General features: G+C 42.1%; 1 protein-coding gene across 3 annotated transcripts in view; it reads left to right on the top strand.

Moving 5' to 3' along the window:
• uba6 (ubiquitin like modifier activating enzyme 6) overlaps positions 1–23,171 on the top strand; it is a 455,635-nt gene that overhangs the window by 64,886 nt on the left and 367,578 nt on the right. For all 3 annotated transcript variants that reach the window (XM_063069103.1, XM_063069102.1, XM_063069104.1), the window contains one exon: positions 205–299. In XM_063069103.1, coding sequence (XP_062925173.1) covers positions 205–299 — 95 coding nt within the window. The remainder of the gene's footprint in view (positions 1–204; positions 300–23,171) is intronic.

Consider the following 23,171-nt stretch of genomic DNA (forward strand, 5'->3'; position numbering starts at 1 on the left):
ATGATTCAACACCTTTCGACCTTGTGTCACCACTTTCTAATGTCCATTGCTCTATGACTCTCTGCTTTTGAAAGTCAAGGAATATGGGAATTAGCTGGGTAGTTAATTAATTAATTGCAGTACAGCATTTTATTAAGCAATAAACCAGATGCAAGGGTCTTTACAGCCTCATCCTGTTTCTTATGCTCTTCCTTTTCATTATAGTCGGCAACGCTATGTCCTTGGAGACCATGCAATGTGTCAGATGGCTCAATCCTATGTTTTCCTAAGTGGTATTGGTGGATTAGGTGTTGAGATTGGTAAGTAAAGTTTTGATTGTATGTTTGTATTATTGGAAGTTTAATTTTAAAATTGTTACATCAAGATAAACCAGCTTTCTCTGTGACATTTACACTTGACTGCCCATTTACAGCATATAAGTCTACAATTCATTTGTGTAATGTGGACATGAGTAGCAAGGCCAGTATTTATTAGCCATCCTGAATAGCCTTTGGAGATTGGGTGTCTTTTTGAAACGTCGCAGTCCTTTGGTAAATGTGATCTAGTGATTCTTGAAATATCATTACTGAGTGATATAACAGGTTACTGTGATAGAACATAGAACATTACAGCACATTATAGGCTCTTCTGCCCACCATGTTGTGCTAACTTTTAAGATCAATTTGACTCTTCTTTCCAACATAGTGTTCCATCTTAAAAACATCTTTGTGTCTACCTAAGAGTTTTTAAATGTTCCTAATGTACTGAAGTCTTAGGCAAACAAAAACTTGGGTGCCTAAGATATTTGCATAGTAATGTTAGGTATTGCACTGTACTGCTGCAAAAAAAACCACATTCCATGACATCTGTGAGTGGTGATGAACCTAGTTCTTATATGGGTCTCTATTGTGGACTGACAGTGGGAAGGGGCACAGAGGAGAATCATGGTTGGGAAAAGGTGAAGAGAGAGGGGAGGGAGTGAGAAGCACCAGAGGGACATTCTGAAATGATCACTAAACCAATTGTCAGGTGTCTCAAGGCTGGTTGTGTCTGCACCTGTACCAGTCCCTCCCCCAGCACTCCACTACTACCTGTTCCTAAGAAGGTCATTAGGAAGGGAAAGATGAATTGTGAAAGGAAGCTGGTGACTAATATCAAAGAAGATAGTAAAAGCTTTTTTTAAGTATATAAAAGGTAAAAGACAGTTGAGGGTTAGATATAGAACCAATAGAAAATGACGCTGGAGATATTGTAATGAGAGACACAGAGATGGCTGAGGAACTGAATGCGTACTTTGCATCAGTCTTCACAGTGGAAGACATCTTCAGTATACCCACATTCAAGAGTGTCGGGTAAGTGAAGTATGTGCAGTGAAAATTCCGACTGAGAAGATGCTCGGGAGGAGTCTCCACTTAGCAGCATATGGAGTAAGATGTTTTTATCATAGCTCCATCTTTTACAACTTACTTTCCACTGCTAGATTCGTTTTAAGTTTGAAGATTTACTGAATTTGCTGAAGGATTTACGATTTAATTACAATGACTGGAACTGAATTAAGAAGTGGCAAAACTCTTCCTGAACAACAAACAGAGAAATCAGAGGAAGTCTCTACTTCAGAAAGAATGCTCTCTTTAATAGAAGTTACTAATGTGAAGATCAGTACGGTGGATACCAAAATGGATAAATTGACGAAAGCTAATGAATTACTCGAAAAACCATCCTCGCTGTTCAGGAATTTTTGAAGAATCTGGAAGATCGTTATCAGATGCTTAAGCAGAGTACTCATAGAACTGAAAGGGAATTCGAGTTAATGAATGAAACTATCAAAGAGCAGGATTTGAAGATGTCTTTTATGTAAAGAAAATTAATGAGACTACTTCGGAATTATCAAGAATGAAGAAAACGATAAATTTGGAAAGCAGAAATCGCAGGATGAATCTACGTATACTGGGTTTGCCTGAAAATATGGAAACCGGTGAGCCATTAAAGTTTTTATCAAACATGTTATATTCACTCTTTAGTGATATCCTCGAAGTCTGTCCAATATTGGACAGAGCCCGCCGAATTTGACGTCCTAAGCCATCAGCCGAAACTAAACCGTGTCCTGTAATTCTGTGCTTGCATTATTTTGTAACCAAAGAAGCTATTGCAAGGAAAAGGGATAAGCTAATTTATAACAAAGTTAAGATTTGTATAGTTGAAGATTTTACCCCAGAGATTTATGCTGAAAGAATTAAATATCGGGAAGTGATGGCAGAACTTTTTAAAATTAACTGTCGCCCGTTGCTGCGGCTTGTCTGATGATTACTCCACCCAATGCTCATCTAAATCAGATTGGCTCTCCAGAAGATGGTTGGAAATTTATAAAGTAGTTTAAGTCCACTTCGTAAGCAATTTGAAAAGTTGATCCTTAGCTGGGACTGGTTTGATGTAAGTCCGCTCCATGTTTTATGAATGCCCAGACACAGACTTGGCTAACTCACTTAGATCTGTTGTTTGCTTTAACAGTTAATGTAGCTTTGAATTTAACACATATATATTTACTTATTTTTTCCTTTGATTTGTAAGTCTTTAATAGTGTATATTAGTTGATTGGATTTATCCTTTTTTTTGAATACATGGCTGCATATATTAAATGGATTTAAGATGGCCGTCATTAATTTGGTCTTAACTACTGTTAGACATAATATGAAAATATTTGGTATCTGTTTACTTCTTTATGTATTCTTTGTTAGGTCTTTTTGGTGGTGGTAACCTTTTACTTTGTAAACAGGAGCTGCCAGCTGGAGACAGGGGTTAAAGGTTATTAGAATAGCATGCCGTTTGCCTTTTGGATGGTTTCTGGGGAGGTGGGTGGATTTATTAGGTTAGTTTTTTTTTGACTGGGCAGTCCTGAGGGGTTTTTCTTTGTCAACCATTTTGCTTCTCTTTCTGATCGAGTCATGCTTCACCCTTTCTTCTAATTTAGGTTGCACCTGCGCATTAGATTACTTTATAAAATTTAAAAATTAAACTTTAAATATGGGTCTCTGGGAGCTGAACGTCTAAGGATACACGGTGTATTGGAAGGATAGGAAGTTAGTCAGAGGGGGAGGACTGGCTTTATTGGTAAGAAATGATATCAAATCATTAGAAAGAGGTGATACAGGATCGGAAGGTGCAGTATCTTTATGGGTTGAGCTAAAATTGCAAGGGTAAAAGGACCCTGATGGCAATTATTTATAGGCCTCCAAACAGCTGCAGGGATGTGGACAATAAATTACAACAGGAAATAGGAAAGGCTTGTCAGAAAGGCAGTGTTATGATAATTGTGGGGGATTTTAACATGCGAGTGGATTGGGAAAATCAGGTCGGCACTGGATCTCAAGAGAGAGAATTTGTAGAATGTCTGCGAGATGGCTTTTTAGAACAGCTTGTTGTTGAGCCCACTAGGGGATCGGCTGTACTGGATTGGGTGTACCGGAGGTGATTAGAGAGATTGAGGTGAAGGAACCCTTAGGAGGCAGAGATCATAACATGATTGAGTTCACTGTGACATTTGAAAAAGAGAAGCCGAAATCTGATGTGTCAGTATTTCAGTGCAGTAAAGGAAATTACAGTGGCATGAGAGAGGAACTGACCAAAGTTGACTGGAAAGGGACACTGGCGGAAAAACGGCAGAGCAGCAGTGGTTGGAGTTTATGCGAGAAGTGAGAAAGGTGCAAGACAGGTAGATTCCAGAAAAGAAGAAATTTTCGAATGGAAAAAGGATGCAACCGTGGTTGACAAGAGAAGTCAAAGCCAAAGTTAAAGCAAAGGAGAGGGTATACAAGGAAGCAAAAATTAGTGGGAAGGCAGAGGATTGGGAAGTTTTTAAAACCTTACACAAGGAAACTAAGAAGGTCATTAAGAGGGAAAAGACTAACTATGAAAGGAAGCTAGCAAATAATATCAAAGAGGATACTAAAAGCTTTTTCAAGTATATAAATAGTAAAAGACAGGTGAGAGTAGATATAGGACCGATAGAAAATGATGCTGAAGAAATTGTAATGGGAGATAAGGAGATGGCGGAGGAACTGAACGAGTATTTTGCATCAGTCTTCACTGAGGAAGACATCAGCAGTATACCAGACACTCAAGGGTGGCAGGGAAGAGAAGTGTGCGCAGTCACAATTACGACAGAGAAAGTACTCAGAAAGCTGAATAGTCTAAAGGTAGATAAATCACCCGGACCAGATGGAATGCACCCGCATGTTCTGAAGGAAGTAGCTGTGGAGATTGCGGTGGCATTAGCGATGATCTTTCAAAAGTCGATAGATTCTGGTATGGTTCCGGAGGACTGGAAGATTGCAAATGTCACTCCATTATTTAAGAAGGGGGCAAGGAAGCAAAAAGGAAATTATAGACCTGTTAGCTTGACATTGGTGGTTGGGAAGTTGTTGGAGTCGATTGTCAAGGATGAGGTTACAGAGTACCTGGAGGTATATGACAAGGTCGGCAGAACTCAGCATGGATTCCTTAAAGGAAAATCCTTCCTGACAAACCTATTACAATTTTTTGAGGAAATTACCAGTAGGCTAGACAAGGGAGATGCAGTGGATGTTGTATATTTGGATTTTCAGGAGGCCTTTGACAAGGTGCCACACATGAGGCTACTTAACAAGATAAGAGCCCATGGAATTACGGGAAAGTTACATACGTGGATAGAGCATTGGATGATTGGCAGGAAACAGAGAGTGGGAATAAAGGGATCCTATTCTGGTTGGCTGCCGGTTACCAGTGGTGCTCCACAGGGGTCCGTGTTGGGGCCGCTTCTTTTTACATTGTACATCAACGATTTGCATTATGGAATAGATGGCTTTGTGGCTAAGTTTGCTGACGATACGAAGATAGGTGGAGGGGCCGGTAGTGCTGAGGAAAAGGTGAGTCTGCAGAGAGACTTGGATAGATTGGAAGAATGGGCAAAGAAGTGGCAAATGAAGTACAATGTTGGAAAGTGTATGGTTATGCACTTTGGCAGAAGTAATAAACGGGCAGACTATTATTTAAATGGGGAAAGAATTCTAAGTTCTGAGATGCAACGGGACTTGAAAGTCCTTGTACAGGGTACCCTTAAGGTTAACCTCCAGGTTGAGTCGGTAGTGAAGAAGGCGAATGCAATGTTGGCATTCATTTCTAGAGGAATAGAGTATAGGAGTAGGGATGTGATGTTGAGGCTCTATAAGGCGCTGGTGAGACCTCACTTGGAGTACTGTGGGCAGTTTTGGTCTCCTTATTTAAGAAAGAATGTACTGACATTGGAGAGGGTACAGAGAAGGTTCACTAGAATGATTCCAGGAATGCGAGGGTTAACATATGAGAAACGTTTGTCTGCTCTTGGACTGTATTCCTTGGAGTTTAGAAGAATGAGGGGAGACCTTATAGAAACATTTCGAATGTTGAAAGGCATGGACAGAGTGGATGTGGCAAAGTTGTTTCCCATGATGGGGGAGTCTAGTACGAGAGGGCACGACTTAAGGATTGAAGAGCGCCCATTCAGACCAGAAATGCGAAGAAATTCTTTTTTGTCAGAGGGTGATGAATCTATGGAATTTGTTGCCACAGGCAGCAGTGGAGGCCAAGTCATTGGGTGTATTTAAGGCAGAGATTGATAGGTATCTGAGTAGCCAGGGCATCAAAGGTTATGGTGAAAAGGCCGGGGAGTGGGACTAAATGGGAGAATGGATCAGCTCATGATAGAATGGCGGAGCGGACTCGATGGGCCGAATGGCTGACTTCTGCTCCTTTGTCTTATGGTCTTATGGGTTTTAATAAAATTAATATAATATCTTGGAATTTAAATGGTATGAACCAAACTATTAAGCGCAGAAAGATTTTTAAGAAATTAAAAACACTAAATGCAGATATTTTTGTGCAGGAGACTCATATCTGTAGGCAGGATGAAAATAAAGTAAGATGGGTATCTATCTTTATTTATTCTAAAATCCCCTTTGTTCCTTTTAATACTGTTACTGATTTAATTGGAAGATATTTAGTTGTCACTGAATGTGGTCAAAAGGTGGCTTTGGTGTGTGTATATACACCTAATATAGATAGTCCTGAATTTTTTAAGAAGCTATTTTCTGTATTGCCAAATTTAAATGAATGTAAGTTGATTATAGGCGGTGACTTTAACTGCTGTCTCAATCTGTCGATTGACAGATCCACCAATCCGTCGCTTCTTAATAAAGCCGCGACTTGTATTAATTCTTTTTTATTAGAAAACGGTCTGGTTGACATTTGGAGATTTAAATATCCTCAAGAATATGTATACCATAAATATTCAAGACTTGATTATTTTTTGCTGGATACGTAATTGGTGCCCTCTGTTGTTGAGAGTGCGTATGATGTGATTGTGTTGTCAGATCATGCACCTATGAAACTAACTTTAGAGCTCTCTGATAATATTCAGATACCTCAGTGGAGATTTAATGTTTCATTGTTGCAAGATTTAACTTTTGTAAATGTTATTAAAGAGCAAATTTCTCTGTTTTTTGAATTAAATACAACTGAGGGAATGTCAAATTTGGTTATTTGGGATGTGGTGAAATCTTAGAGGACAGATAATTTCATATTTGGTAGGTTCAAGAAGGAAAACTAAGGAGGAACTTTTACTGATCACTAATAGGATTAAAGAAATACAAACATTTGTAGATAAATTTCATTCAGTAATGCCTAGTGAAGATCGCTTTAAGGAAAGGGTGGAGCATGATTTGCTTTTGACTTTTCCCATTGAACAGCAACTTCTTAAATCCAAAAGCCAATTTTATATACATGGAGACAAGTCAGGCAAATTATTAGCTGGTCAGTTAAAAGCAATGTGGCTAGAAGACAGATCCTGAAAATACGAAGACCTGATAGAACTGCAGCAGTAGATCCTTATGAAATAGATCCTTATGATCCTTATGGACTTCTACTCTAATCTTTATGAATCTGAATTTTCAGATAATATTACCTTTATGAATAGTTTTTTGCAAAAATTGAATATACCTAAAATCTCTATTCAAGATATGAATACATTAGATGCAACTATTAAACAAGAGGAAATAGCAAGGGCTATATCCTCTCTCCAATCAGCTAAGGCTCCGGAACCGGATGGATATACAGTGGCATTTTATAAGCCTTTTACTGATATACTTATACCTCATTTAGGTAAAATTTTCACTGATTTTATATCCTCTGGGCCGCTCCGAAAAACTTTCTGTGAAGCTTCAATCTCTTTAATTCCTAAAAAAGATAAAGATTTATCTGAATGTGCCTCTTATAGACCAGTTTCTCTATTGAATGTGGATTTTAAAATTCTGTCTAAGATCTTGGCTAATAGACTTGAGAATATTTTACCTACTGTTATTTCCAATGACCGAACTGGATTTATTAAAAATAGATATTCACATTTTAACATTTGAAGATTATTAAATATTATTCACTCTTCTCCATCAAAGAATCTGAATGTGTTGTTTCTCTTGATGCAGAGAAAGCCTTTGATAGAGTGGAGTGGTCTTACTTATTTGAGGTTCTGGAAAGATTTAATCTTGGCCTCGGATTTATTTCCTGGATTATGCGCCTATGGCTGCTGTTATAACTAATATTCAAAAATCTCCCTATTTTAGATTATATAGGGATACTTGACAGGGATGCTCTCTTAGCTCTTTATTATTTAACTTAGTCTTAGAACCCCTTGCTGTTGCTCTTAGAGATTCTATACTGTTCAGGGTATAAGAGAGGGGACAAAATACACAAGGTTTCGTTATATGCAGGTGACCTGTTAGCTTATATTTCAGATCCTAGGAAATCTATTCCTTCTATGTTATATATATTTTCTGAATTCAGTACTTTTTCTGGGTATAAATTAGATTTACATGAAAGTGAGTTATTTCCTATTAATAATTACTCGGATCCAAATCATCAAATACCTTTTAGTATTGCTAAAAATTACTTTACTTATCTTGGTATTAAAATTACTAAAAATTTTAAGGATCTCTATACTTAAAATTATATATCCCATATAATTTTTTTCCATTAATTGGCTACACCAAACAAATGCTTTCTAAATGGTCGCCTATGACATTATCATTAATAGATCGAATTAATGCTATTAAAATGATAGTTTTACCGAAATTCTTATATATATTTCAGGCAATTCCTTCCTAAAAAGTTCTTTGACAAAATAGATTCTATAATCTTATATTTGGAACAATAAAAATCCTAGATTGAGTAAACCCTTACTGCAGAAATTGAAAAAGGATGGTGGTATGGCTTTGCCTAACTTTAGAATGTACTATTGGGCAATTAATGTTTGATATATTACTTTTTGGTTTCACTATTTAGATATACGTGAATGTCCTTCATGGTTGGATTTGGAGGAAAACTCGGTGAAAGGATTCTCTTTGGCCTCTTTACTGGGAGCTCCTCTTCCCTTTTTGTTTTCTAAGATTAGTAGACAAGATTTTAATCCCATTATTAAACATACATTAAGAATTTGGTTTCAGTTTCGTAGATTTTTTTAGTTAAATAATTTTATTCTTTCTAGTAATATCCATCTCAATTATTTTTTCAAACCATCACTTTTGGATAAGGCCTTTTTAATTTGGAAAACCAAGGGAATAATAATTTCTTCAGGTTTGTTTTTAGGGGACTGTTTAATGTCTTTTTCTCAGTTCGTGGATAAATATAATTTATCTAATGTACACTTATTTAGATATTTACAAATTAGGAATTTTTTATGTGGTTTGTTGCCAAATTACCCCTCTGCTTATCCACCTACTATGACAGACGTTCTCTTTCAGTTTAAACCATTTCAAAAAGGGTTGATAGCTATAATCTATAAACGGTTACTGAACTCACGAATGATATCTAATGATAAAATTAAACGCGCTTGGGAATCAGAATTTCAAAAGTCATTTTCAGATAATCAATGGAGTAAAATTTTTCATTTGGTTAACAACTCATCTATTTGTGCCCGTCATTCCTTGATACAGTTTGAGATAGTACTTCGGGCCCATATGTCAAAGGATAAACTAGTGCGTATTTTCTCCAATATCAATCCTATTTGTGACAGATGTAATATTGAGCTCAGCAACTTTTATGTGTGTTGCTTGAATTTCCAGCATCTGCAGAGCCTGGCCTGCTGCGTTCACCAGCAACTTTTATGTGTGTTGCTTGTAATACTGAGCTGGTCACTTTAACTCATATGTATTGGTCTGGTATAAAGCTAGATAACTTTTGGAGAGATGTTTTTAAAATGCTATCAAAAGTCTTGGATCTACAACCGAATTTGCTTATGGCAATTTTTGGGATTATCCATGGGAAGCAGGAAATATTCCTGTTTCCGCTCAACGTATGATAGCCTTTTGACCTTACTGCCAAGGAGAGCCATTTTATTGAAGTGGAAGGATTCTAATCCACCTACGGTCTTTTATTGGCCCTCCTCCATTATGTCCTGTTTAAGTTTAGAGAAAATAAGAAGTTGGGCATTTGATACATCCTTTAAATTTGAGCAAATCCGGCGACCTTTTATCCAGTATTTTCACTTAATTTGATTTATTACTCTTCCCCTCTTTTTTTCAAAGTTTTAGATTTGATCAGAAAGTCTTTCTTTTTTTTTTGGTTGTATCCTCAAAATGGACTGCCCAGTCCCTTTTGTTTTGTTTATTTTTTTTATATGGTGTAGTGAGTTTTTTTTCTCTCCATTCAAAACTCAATGTTTTTTCTTTCCTCTTCATTAACTGATAAGAGGAGAATTGCTGTTTTCATTTTTTTTAGTCATATATTTTATACTAGCTTAACAATATGTATGATTTGGACAATGTCTATCTTAATCTCAGTTTGTATTGTTATTGATATATATATATTTGAGATAATTCTCCTCTTGATTGTATTTATGTTCCTTTTAAATAAAAAGATTGATAAAGAAAGAGAAGATTCTCAGGAAGCTTAATGGTCTGAGGGCAGATGCATGGCAGATGCAGTTTAATTTGGATAAATGTGAGGTTATCCACTTTGGTGGCAAGAACAGGAAGGCAGATTACTATCTGAATGGTGTCAAGTTAGGAAAAGGGGAAGTACAACGAGATCTAGGTGTCCTTGTTCATCAGTCACTGAAAGTAAGCATGCAGGTACAGCAGCCAGTGAAGAAAGCTTCATAACAAGGGGAGTTGAGTATAGGAGCAAAGGGGTCCTTCTGCAGTAGTACAGGGCCCTGGTGAGACCACACCTGGAGTATTGTGTACAGTTTTGGTCTCCAAATTAGAGGAAGGACATTCTAGCTATTGAGGGAGTGCAGCGTAGGTTCACGAGGTTAATTCCCGGGATGGCGGGACTGTCATAAGATTGGAGCGACTGGGGTAGTATATGCTGGAATTTAGAAGGATGAGAGGGGATCTGATTGAAACATATAAGATTATTAAGGGATTGGACGTGCTAGAGGCAGGAAACATGTGCCCGATGTTGGGGGAGTCCAGAACCAGAGGCCACAGTTTAAGAATAGGGGTAGACAATTTAGAATGGAGTTGAGGAAAAACTTTTTCACATAGAGGGTTGTTCTGTGGAATGCTGTCCCTCAGTAGGCAGTGGAGGCCAATTCTCTGGATTCTTTCAAGAAAGAGTTAGATAGAGCTCTTAAAGATGGTGGAGTGAAGGGATATGGGGAGAAGGCAGGAAAAGGGTACTGATTGTGGATGATCAGCCATGATCACAGTGAATGGTGGTGTTGGCTTGAAGGGCTGAATGGCCTACTCCTGCACCTATTGTCTATTGATGGAATGCACCCGCAGGTTCTGAAGGAAGTAGCTGGAGAGATTGCGGAGACATTAACAATGATCTTTCAAGAATCGATAGGTTCTGGCATTGTACTGGATGACTGGAAAATTGCAAATCCGCTACTTAAGAAGGGTCGGAGGCAGCAGAAAGGAAACTATAGACCTGTTAGCCTGACATGAGTGGTTGGGAAGTTGTTGGAATGGACTGTTAGGGACAGGATTATGGATTATGGATTATCGAGTACGTGGAGGCTCATGACAAGATAGGCCAAAACCAGCATCGTTTCCTGAAAGGAAAATCCTGCCTGACAAACCTACTGCAATTTTTTGAGGAAATTAAAAGCAGGCTAGGCAAAGGAGATGCAGTAGATGCAGTGTACATGGATTTTCAGAAGGCCTTTGACAAGGTGCCACACATGAGGCTGCTTAGCAAAATAAGAGCCCGTGGAATTACAGGGAAGTTACTAGCATGAGTGGAGCATTGGCTGATCAGCAGAAAACAGAGAGTGGAAATAAAGGGATCCTATTCTGGCTGGCTGCCAGTTACCAGTGGAGTTCCACAGGGGTCGGTGTAGGGACCGCTGCTTTTTTACAATGTATGCCAATGATTTGGGCGATGGTATTAATGCATTTGTGGCTAAATTTGCAGATGATACAAAGATAGGTGGAGAAGTGGGTAGTGTTGAGGAAACAGAGAGCCTGCAGAGAGACTTAGTTAGTTTAGGAGAATGGGCAAAGAAGTGGCAAATGAAGTACAATGTTGGAAAGTTTATGGTCATGTGCTTTGGTGGAAGAAATAAATGGGCAGACTGTTATTTAGATGGGGAGAGAATTCAAAATGCAGAGATGCAAAGGGACTTGGGTGTCCTTGTGCAAGATACCCTAAAGGTAAACCTCCAGGTTGAGTCAGTGGTGAAGAAGGCGAATGCAATGTTGGCATTCATTTCTAGATTTCTAGAATATAAGAGCAGGGATGTGATGTTGAGGCTCTATTATAAGGCATTTGTGAAACCGCACTTGGAGTTTAGGGCTCCTTATTTTAAAAAGGATATACTGACATTGGAAAGGGTTCAGAGAAGATTCATGAGAATGATTCCAGGAATGTAAGGGTTACTGTATGAGGAACGTCTGGCAGCTCTTGGGCTGTATTCCCTGGAGTTCAGAATGAGGGGGAATCTCATAGAAACATTGTGAATGTTAAAAGGCCTGAACAGATTAGATATAGCAAAGTAATTTGCTATGGTAGGACAAGAGGGCATGACTTCAGGATTGAAGGACGTCCATTTGGAACAGAGATGTGGAGAAATTACTTTAGTCAGAGGGTGGCAAATCTGTGGACTTTGTTGCCATGAGTGGCTGTGGAGGGTAAGTCATTGGGTGTATTTAAGGCAGAGATAGATGGGTTCTTGATCAGCCAAGGCATCAAAGGGTATGGTGAGAAGGCAGAGCAATGGGGATGACCGGAAGAATTGAATCAGCCCATGATTGAATGGCGGAGCAGACTCGATGGGGTCGAATAGCCTACTTCTGCTCCTGTATCTTACGGTCTTATGGTCCCACACCCCTCCTCTAGTGTTCAACCCTGGCCATTCCCAATGTCCTTCGCTCCTGCCAGCTTTACAAAATGGCTTTCTGCACCACATTAACAAATACAGTACTGTGCAAAAATCTCAGACGCTCTAGCTACATATATGTGCTGAAGTACTGTATCTGCCTCTACCATTACCCCAAGAAGTGGACTCAGTGGACCCACTATCCTCTGTGGGGGTCAAAAAAATTACCTGACATCTGCCTATACATTTGTCCAATCACCCTAATATTATGCCCCCTCATATTAGCTTTTTCTACTTGGGGAAAGGTGTATGGCTATCCATTCAATCTACGCCTCTTATCATTTTGTATACGTATAGTGCCTGAAAGAAGTATTCATCCCTGCTCCCTTGGAAGTTTTCATGTTTTATTGTTTTATAATATTGAATCTCAGTGGATTTAATTTGGCTTTTTTAACACTGATCAACAGAAAAAGTCTCTTTCATTTCAAAGTGAACACAGATCTCTACAAAGTGATCTACCTTAATTACAAATATAAAACACAAAATAATTGATTTCATAAATATTCACCCCTGCACAACAGGCTCTGGAGTTCACAAAAACAAAAAAAAATCCAGCAAGTTGATTTAACAAGATGTTTTCACTCACAGAACAGCCACTTGCTGAATTTTTTTTTTATCTTTGTTGTTACGTACCCCGTAACTGGGTTGCCAAACCAGCAGAAATGGATCACTCAGTTGGAGTCTGGAGTACTAGAACTAAGAAAGTTTTATTAAAGAAACAAGCAACACATTAATCGAAAGGATAATAAATGCAACAGTTCAGCGATGATAAACGCACATGTGCACGGAATTAAGATAACAGCATCAATCAAGCTCTATCGTTGTCTAGGGGTAAATGACCAATTTCAAAATGACTCAAAGTTCAGTCCAGTTAGTAGTTCAGTTCGCAGTAATCGTTGCCATGGCGATGGACAATGTGGGGGAAGAGAGACAGAGAGAACAGGAACAACTCATCATTCAGCACAGCTTCACTCACAGACCAGCGAGATTGCTCACGAGCAACTTTTGGGCGGGTCCTTGGTGATGTCACCTGAGGTCACCGACTGTGACCCCTCCTCCAGATGCGGTCTATCCTCTGCAGTGAACCCGGCACCCAGGCAAGGGCGGACACACACCGGGTTCCCGCTGATCGTACCTTTCCACCCTTGTCGTTGTCTGGCACTTCTCACCCACTCGTGAGAGGCGCACCGCTTCCAGGGTCTCGTTACCTCGGGTGGCGTGTGTCTGTCTTAGCGAACCTGTCCCTTTTTATCCCCCTGCTGGGGTATCGCCTGTCCATCACTTCAAACAGTTCAGGGTTCAAAGGGGGGAGCTGCTCCAGACAGCTCTCCCTCCCACATCCCTTCATTACACATCTCCAGACGCTGCTCCATTGTTCCTTATCTCTCCTTCCCCTGAGGGCAGGTGGCAGACCAACTGCTGATGCCACTGATGCTAGCCCAGGCCAGCAAACATCTTAATTTTATGTGTATTCTCGTAACATTGTAAACTCCAGAGTCTGTTGTGCGTAAAAATCCCAGGAAATCAGCAGTTTCTGAGATACTCAAATCACCCTGGGAGGCACCTAATTAATTAGCTTGTTTATGGGGTGCATGAGAGGGGTAGCACTGCTAGATGGGGGGCTTGTTGCACTCCTTGGAGTGGCTCATCATCTGTTGGTCCCCACCAACGCCCAGCTCTCACCTGTGGCTCCTTGTAGTTGTTTGCATGCGACAGCGGCCACACCCCGGGCAACAGCTTCGACAGGCTGGCTAAACCAGGTGAGGGTAGCCAACGGGTCTGAAACCCTTGGTGAGATAGGAATTTGCTCATCTCAGCATGCGAAGACTGGCAGGTGGAGGAAACCCCGGTGGTTCAACGGCTGAGAAGGCGTTGCAGCAGTGCATTGTGGAGTGCGTAGGGCACGGCAGAGCACTTAAGAAAACACGGCCATCCAGTGCAGCCAAGGAAGTTACCAGACGTAATGATTCTTCATGCCACTGGATCCTGACTTCTGGGGCTAAGAGAGTGGGATCGTCTCTGTACAAGGCTTTTCCACTTTAATATCTTTCACACATTGTTTACATTGCACAACATTCATCTCCCAACTTTCAATTCCTACCAGTCTTCTACAAGTCTTACGGCGATGGGGGAAGTGGCGAAGCAACAGGTGGAGGTGACCACTGGGAGTTGTAGTCACAAACCCTCACATAGGCGACCTTTGGACAAGTGGTCATTCTTCTCTGTACCTAGGGCAGCAGAGGAGTCTGGCAGCACCAATGGCGACTGAGCAGCCCTTTTTAGGACAGCTCTGCTCACCCTTTGATGGGCAGGGGCTAGAAAAGGTGGCCTAAATATTGTCTTCCCTACAGACAGATTACTGGCCCCCTTGCAGCAGCTGGCAGTTCATCTGCCAATGGGGTTACACTCAAAGGAGAAGAATCATGGATAGAGAGAACTCAGCAAGAACCCAAAGAAGAACAGCTCTTGTTGCCAATGAACTGTCACGCTATAACATCGATATCGCAGCCCTAAATGAAAGCAGGCTTGCGGAGGAAGGATCCCTGACTGAAACCACCAACGGCTACACTTTCTTTTGGAAAGGAAAAGCGCAAGTTGAAGAGAGCATTCATGGAGTTGGATTTGCAGTCAAGTCCAGCTTCCTGAAACAACTCTCTGACCTGCCGGTGGGAATCAACGAAAGGCTTATGTGGCTACGTCTGCTCCTCAGCCACAAATGTCACGCAACAGTCATCAGCGCTTATGCCCTCACCATGACCAGCAAATACAAGACCATTGAACAGTTCTACGCCGACCTTAGCTCTGTTCTGTGCTCAGTCCCTGCTAACGACAAACTAATCCTGCTCGGTGACTTCACTGCCTGAGTAGGCTGCGATCACAGTCGCTGGGAAGGGGTTCTAGGCAAACATGGTATTGGCAATATGAACAGCAACGGTCTCTTGCTCCTTAGCAGATGTGCAGAATACGAACTTCTCATCACAAACACAGCGTCTAGACTGGCGAACAAGTACAAGACAGCATGGATGCACCCAAGATCCAAACATTGGCATATGATCAACTATGTTATAGTACGTTGCCGAGACATCCGGGATGTCCTCATCACCAGAGCTATGCAAGGATTGGAGTGCTGAACTGACAACAGGCTTGTCCGCACCACATTGAAGCTACGTATTGCTCCCCACCATCCCAAGCGCCCTAAGTTAATCAGAACAGCTTTTAACACAGACAGACTCTAAGAGCCGCTGTATCTTTGCAAGTTTCAGACCACCCTTGATGAGAAGCTGTCTGCCAATGGACCACTAACTGGTGGGCCAACCCGAGAAGTGGAAACAGTTTAGAAAGGTGGTGATGGTGACAGCAAAATCAGTTCTCGGCCCCAAGAACTGGAACCACCAAAATTGGTTTGACGAGAATGACAGTGCCATCAAAGATCTCCTGGCCAGGAAGAACAAAACATTCATGGAGTGGCAAAACAACCCAAGCTCCATTCCCAAAAAAGAACAGTTCAAGTCCCTTCAGGCCCATGCCCAACGGGAAATTAGCAAGATGCACGGGATAGGAAAGCTGAAGAGGTGTAACGCTTAGCCGACATCAACAACACGAAGCTGCTCTACAACTCCGTTAAGATGATCTTCGGCCCCTCAAGATCTGGCTCATCTCCACTGTTGTCCGTTGATGGAACCACACTGCTAAAGGATAAAAAGAGCATCCAACATAGATGGAAAGACCATTTCAGCCAGCTCCTCAACTGCCCTTCATCAGTCGACCAGTCTGCTGTGGACCAAATCCCCCAACAGCCTATTCACGAGGAACTAGATGATCCTTTACTTTACTTTATTGTCGCCAAACAATTGGTACTAGAGCGTAGAATCATCACAGCGATATTTGATTCTGTGCTTCGTGCTCCCTGGAGTACAAATCAATAGTAAATAGTAAAAATTTAAATTATAAATCATAAATAGAAAATAGAAAAGGGAAAGTAAGGTAGTGTAAAAAAAAAACCGAGAGGCAGGTCCAGATATTTGGAGGGTACGGCCCAGATCAGGATCCGTTCAGCAGTCTTATCACAGTTGGAAAGAAGCTGTTCCCAAATCTGGCCATAGGAGTCTTCAAGCTCATGAGCCTTCTCCCAGAGGGAAGAGTGGGCCGTGTCCTTGATTATCCTGGTAGCACTGCTCCGACAGCGTGCGGTGTAAAGTGAGTCCACGGACGGAAGATTGGTCTGTGTGATGTGCTGCGCCGTGTTCACGATCTTCTGCAGCTTCTTCCAGTCTTGGACAGGACAACTTCCATACCAGGTTGTGATGCACCCTAGAAGAATGCTTTCTACGGTACATCTATAAAAATTAGTGAGGTTTTTAGGGGACAGGCCAAATTTCTCTAGCTTTCTCAGGAAGTAAAGGCACTGGTGGGCCTTCTTGGCAGTGGACTCTGCTTGGTTAGACCAGGTCAGGTCATTTGTGATATTGACCCCGAGGAACTTAAAGATTTTCATCATAGTCATACTTTATTGATCCCGGGGGAAATTGGTTTTCGTTACAGTTGCACCATAAATAGTAATAGAAACAGAAATAGTTAAATAGTAATATGTAAATTATGCCAGTAAATTATGGTCCAGGACCAGCCTATTGGCTCAGGGTGTCTGACCCTCCAAGAGAGGAGTTGTAAAGTTTGATGGCCACAGGCAGGAATGACTTCCTATGACGCTCTGTGCTGCATCTCGGTGGAATGAGTCTCTGGCTGAATGTACTCCTGTGCCCACCCAGTACATTATGTAGTGGATGGGAGACATTGACCAAGATGGCATGCAACTTCGACACATCCTCTTTTCAGACACCACTGTGAGAGAGTCCAGTTCCATCCCCACAAAATCACTGGCCTTACGAATGAGTTTGTTGATTCTGTTGGTGTCTGCTACCCTCAGCCTGCTGGCCCAGCACACAACAGCAAATATGATAGCACTGGCCACCACAGACTCGTAGAACATCCTCAGCATTGTCTGGCAAATGTTAAAGGACCTCAGTCTTCTCAGGAAATAGAGATGGCTCTGACCCTTCTTGTAGACAGCCTCAGTGTTCTTTGACCTGTCCAGTTTATTGTCAATTCATATCCCCAGGTATTTGTAATCCTCCACCATGTCCACACTGACCCCCTGGATGGAAACAGGGGTCACCGGTACCTTAGCTCTCCTCAGGTCTACCACCAGCTCCTTATGACCTGTTCCATTTGTGCACCACCGATGTAAATTGGGTTGTGCAGTCCGCTACTCCTTCTGAAGTCAACAACCAATTCCTTCGTCTTGCTGACGTTGAGGGATAGGTTATTGTCTTCACACCATGCCACCAGGTTCTTAATTTCCTCTCTGTACTCAAACTCATTACCCGAGATACGACCTACAATTGTGGTGTCATCAGCAAACTTATATATTGAGTTCGATGGAAACTTGGCTACACAATCATGGGTGTACAGTGAGTACAGCAGGGGGCTGAGTACACAGCCTTGTTGGGCACCAGTGCGCAGAGTGATTGTAGAGGAGAGCTTGTTCCCTATTTTTACAGCCTGGGTCCTGTCTGTGAGGAAGTTGAAGATCCAGCTGCAGATCTGAGTGCTAAGGCCCAGGTTCCAGAGCTTAGGAATCAGTTTATTTGGAATGATGGTATTAAAGGCAGAGCTGTAGTCAATGAAAAGGAGCCTTACATATGTGTCTTTATTCTCCAGGTGTTCTAAGGAGGAATGTAGGGCAAGAGAGATGGCATCTGCTGTTGACCTGTTGCTCTGGTAGGCGAATTGCAAAGAGTCGAGGTTGACCGGTAGGCTGCGGTTGATGTGTGCCATAACCAATCTCTCGAAGCACTTCATAGCAATTGATGTCAAAGCCACAGGTTGATAGTCATTCAGGCATGCACGGCATGCAACCTTGCTCTTCTTAGGCACCAGGATTATTGTTGCCTTCTTAAAACACGAGGGGACCTTAGACTGAAGCAAGGAGCAGTTGAAGATGTCAGCAAACACTGTAGCTAGCTCACTTGCACAGGCCCGGAGAACCCGTCCCGGGACGCCATCTGGGCCCGTTGCCTTCCTTGGATTTATCTTCAGGAAGGCTTTTCTAACGTCCTCCTCGGTGATGATGAATCTCAATACCACCAGGTCCGGTTCATCCGGAAAGAGTGGGACGCTGCTCTTCTGTTTGTTCTTGCGTAGAATACGTTAAGTTCATCAGGAAGAGAAGCGCTACAGTTATTGATATTCCCAGCCTTTTCTTTGTGCCCAGTGATCTCATTTAGACCCTGCCATAGTCTACCGGCATCCTTCTGGTTAGCCTGGGCTTCCAACTTGGCTCGATATTGCCTGTTGGCGCCCTTAATGGCTTTCCGGAGTTCACGCCTGGATTCCGTGTAGCGACTGGTATCCCCGGAGCTGAAAGCCGCAGCTCTAGCCTTCAAAAGGGGCTTGACCTCATAATTCATCCAAGGTTTCCGGTTAGGGAATACCCAGATTGTCTTGTGAGACATCTGCATTTCCAGATGAAGTCCGTGACAGCTGAGGCATACTTATTGAGGTTAGTTGCCAGTCCTTGAATACTACCAGTCCACTTATTCAAAGCAGTCACGAAGGACCTCATCCGATAGATGAAGTCAAGAAGGCTATCATGCAGATGAACAATGGCAAGGCGCCCGGCAAGGATGGAATACCTGCTGAACTGTACAAGGCACTCAGCAAGGAATCACTTGAGGCTTTCCACAGCACCCTGACTAGCATTTGGGAAGAAGAAGAGATGCCCCCTGACCTCAGAGACGCAACGATAATCGCCCTCTACAAGAATTTAAGGTTCAAGGACCGACTGTGGGAACTACACAGGCATCTCACTACTTTCCATTGCCAGAAAAATCCTTGCCCACATCATCCTCAAAAAGACTGATTCCAACTGTGTCAGAAGAGAACCTTCCCGAGTTGCAATGCAGCTTTTGTCCCGAACGCAGCACTGTCGATATGATCTTTGCAGTGAGACAGATACAGGAGAAGTGCCTGGAACAGAACATGACATTATACTCTGTCTTCATTGATCTGATGAAGGCGTTTGACACAGTCAACAGAAACGCGCTGTGGATTATCCTTTGAAAGCTTGGCTGCCCGCAGAAATTCACTGCACTCATCCGCCTGCTCCATGATGGCATGACAGGAGAAGTGTTCTCAGATGGTTCCCCATCTGAGACTTTCAACATCTCAAATGGTGTGAAGCAAAGGCATGTTCTAGCACCAGTGCTCTTCAACCCAAATGCTGAAGCATGCTGTGAGGGACCTAGACCTGGGTATTTACATAAGATATTGCCTAGACAAATCGATGTTTGACCTGGGACGCCTTGCTGCAAAGACCAAAACGCTGAGGGTCATCACTGAAGCCTTGTTTGCTGATGACTGTGCCCTCTTGGCCCACCAGGAGAACCACCTGCAGATGATTGTCGACAAGTTCTCCGCAGCCTCAAAGCTGTTCAGCCTGATAATCAGCCTTGGTAAGACAGAAGTTCTTCTACAACCTGTACCAAACAGTCACCCTCCTCAGCCATGCATCACCATCGACGGCACTGTCCTGAAGAATATGGAGAGCTTCAAGTATCTAGAAAGCACCATCTCCAGTGGTGGATCCCTTGACAAAAAGATCATAGCAAGGATCCAGAAAGCTAGCCAGGCACTCGGGAAACTCCGTGTCAAAGTTCTGGAGCACAAGGACATTCAGCTTTCAAACAGGCTCAAGGTGTACAAGGCTGTGGTCCTCACCTCTCTCCTGTACGGCTGCGAAACCTGGACCCTGTACCACAGGCACATCAAACAGCTGGAGCAGTTTCACATGCGCTCTCTGCGGTCGATCATGAGGATTCGATGGCAGGACCGAATCACCAACCAGGAAGTCCTTGACAGAGCCAACCGCACAAGCATTGAGGCAAAGATCCTCCAGGCCCAGCTACGCTGGACTGGCCATGTAATCTGCACGGGTGAAACAAGAATCCCCAGGCAGCTGCTCTATGGTGAGCTTGAGCATGGCAGTCGCAATCAGGACTGCCCTGAAAAAAGATTCAAAGACAATCTGAAATCATACATCAAATGGGCAGACCTCCAGCCTCAACAACTTGAGGAGTCTGCAACTGACAGGCCCTGACTAGAAAAGCTGCATCTGACTTTGTGGATGCCCGAAATCAGCGACTTGCAGCAGCACGAGACTAACGGCACAAAGCTGTGTATGCACCTGTCCTAACAACTGCCATTCCATGTCCAACCTGCAACCGCATGTGTGCTTTGGCCTTCGGCCTCCAAAGCCACATGCGTATCCACAGATGACTGCACAATGTTTAGTCTTCCTCGGACCCCGACAGACAACCACCTATGTTGGCTTTTTTCTTGAAGAGGTGCCAGACGCGCTCTGGCTAGCACTGCACCCCTGGCAAAAACTACACCGTGAAGACAAAAGAACACTTCAAGCAGTTCTGCGAAAAGGTTATTGAAAAGCAAAAGTCAGGAGATGGAGACAGAAAATTTCCAAGTCACTGAATACCCCTTGGAGTACAGTTAAGTCAATCATCGAGAAATGGAAAGAATATGGCACAGCTGTAAATCTGCCTAGAGCAGACCGTCCTCAAAAACTGAGTGACCGTGCAAGAAGAGGCTGAGTGACGGAGGCCATCAAGAGACCTATGACGACTTTGGAGAAGTTACAAGCTTTAGTGGCTGAGATGGGAGAGATTGTGCATACAACAACTGTTGCCTGGGTACTTCACCAGTTGCAGCTTTATGGAGAGTGGCAAAGAGAAAGCCAATGTTGAGAAAAAACTCTCATGAAACCTTGGCTAGAGTTTGCCTGAAGTCAGCTGGAAGAAGGTTCGATGTTCCAATGAAACCAAAATTGACATTTTTGCTCATCAGACTAAACACTATGTTTGGCGTAAGCTAAACACTGCACATCGTAAAATAGACACCATTCCTACCGTAACGCATGATGGTCACTGCATCATGCTGTGAGTATGCTTCATTGTAGCAGGCCCTGGAAGGCTTGTGAAGGTAGAGGGTAAAATGAATACAGAGAAATCTTGGAGGAAAGCCTGATGCAGTCTGCAAGAGAACTGCAACTTGGGAGAAGATTTGTTTTCCAGCAAGACAAAGACCCCAAGCATAAAGCCAAAGATACACAGGAATGGCTTAAATACAACAAAATTAATGCCCTGGAGTGGTGAAGTCAGAGTCCAGACTTCAATCCAATTGAGAATATTTGGCTGGACTTGAAAACAGTTGTTCACTCATGACCCCATGCAATCTGACAGAGCTTGAGCAGTTTTGTAAAGAAGAATGGGGAAAAATTGCAGTCTCCAGATGTGCAAAGCTGATAGAGATCTATCCACACAGACTCAAGGCTGTAGTTGCTGCTGAAGGTGCAGCTACTAAATACTGGCTTGAAGGGGGTGAATACTTAATGCAAACAATTATTTTTGTGTTTTATATTTGTAATTAATTTAGATAATTGGTAGCGATCTGTTTCCATTGAGACATGAAAGATTTTTTTTTTCTGTTGATCAGTGTGAAAAAAACCAAGTTAAATCCACTGTGATTCAATGTTGTAAACCAGTAAAACATGAAAACTTCCAAAGGGGGTGAAAACTTTTTATTGGCACTTTAGGTGAAAGGTCGGGTATGGGTCGAATCGAGCTGCTGGGCCCAGGCCCAGAAGTGTTTTGAAGTGGCAGGGCCCAGGTCTGAGAGCGCAAAATGACCTAAGGTGTGACTGAGTTAAGCAGCAGATTGAAAAGGTCAGGGTGTTGGGGCCGGATGAGAGGGATGAACCAGTGTTCAGCTCACGGCTCCATGAGGTTTACTTGTCTCTTCAGTTCTGACTGTTATTTGCTTACCTTTATTGTTTGTACAATTTGCTTTTTTCTGGGCATTAAGTTGTTTTTTAATGACTTCTATTGGATTTCTTGGTTTTCTGGCTGCTTGTAAGGAGATGAATAAATGTACTTTGAAGCATCAAATTATCATCTGACATCTGCTATTTAAATACTTTATTAGTTTATCTTGCAGGTGGGAAACATCTAGAAACATGTTAATAGAGTTTTCAAAAGATTTAGTTGAATTATTTGATGGATCCGTTATCAGATTTTGAAGGGAAAAAAGGGAGTAACAGGATTCTTAACAGTGTTTATGAGCAGAGGCATCTTAGGGTCCAGATGAACCCTGAAAGTAGCTATGTAGGTGGATACGGTGGTTAAGAAGGCATATGACATGCTTCCCTTGATTATACATTGAGTTCAAAAGTCAAGAAGTTATGTTGCAGCTTTATAATACTTAGGCAGTGTCTAGAGTATTGCATACAGTTATGGTCTCCCACTGTAGGAAGGATGTTGAAGCTTTGAAGAGGGTGCAGAAGAGGTTGGACAAACCTGGGTTATTTTCTCTGGAGTTGCGGAGCTGAAGGGAAGATATGATAGAGGTGTATAAGATTATGAGAGGCATAGTTTGCGTAGATAGACCATATCTTCCCAAGGTTGAAATGTCTAATACTAGAGGGTGTGCATTTAAGCTGAGAGGGGAATTTCAAAGGAGATGCAAGGTGCCTGAGATAGTGGTAGAGGTAGATACATTAGGGATTTTTAAGAGACGTTTAGATGGCACGTATATAGACGGTTTAAGTGACTGCTCGCTGGTGGCCATGGAAACGCAACAAATAACTAAATACTTAGTTATTCAGAAACAAGAGAAAATCTGCAGATGCTTGAAATCCAAGCAACAGACACAAACACTAGAGGAATGGGAATGAAAA

The sequence above is a fragment of the Mobula hypostoma genome, chromosome 16, assembly GCF_963921235.1.
Source record: "Mobula hypostoma chromosome 16, sMobHyp1.1, whole genome shotgun sequence".
In the NCBI taxonomy this organism is placed as follows: Eukaryota; Metazoa; Chordata; class Chondrichthyes; order Myliobatiformes; family Myliobatidae; genus Mobula; species Mobula hypostoma.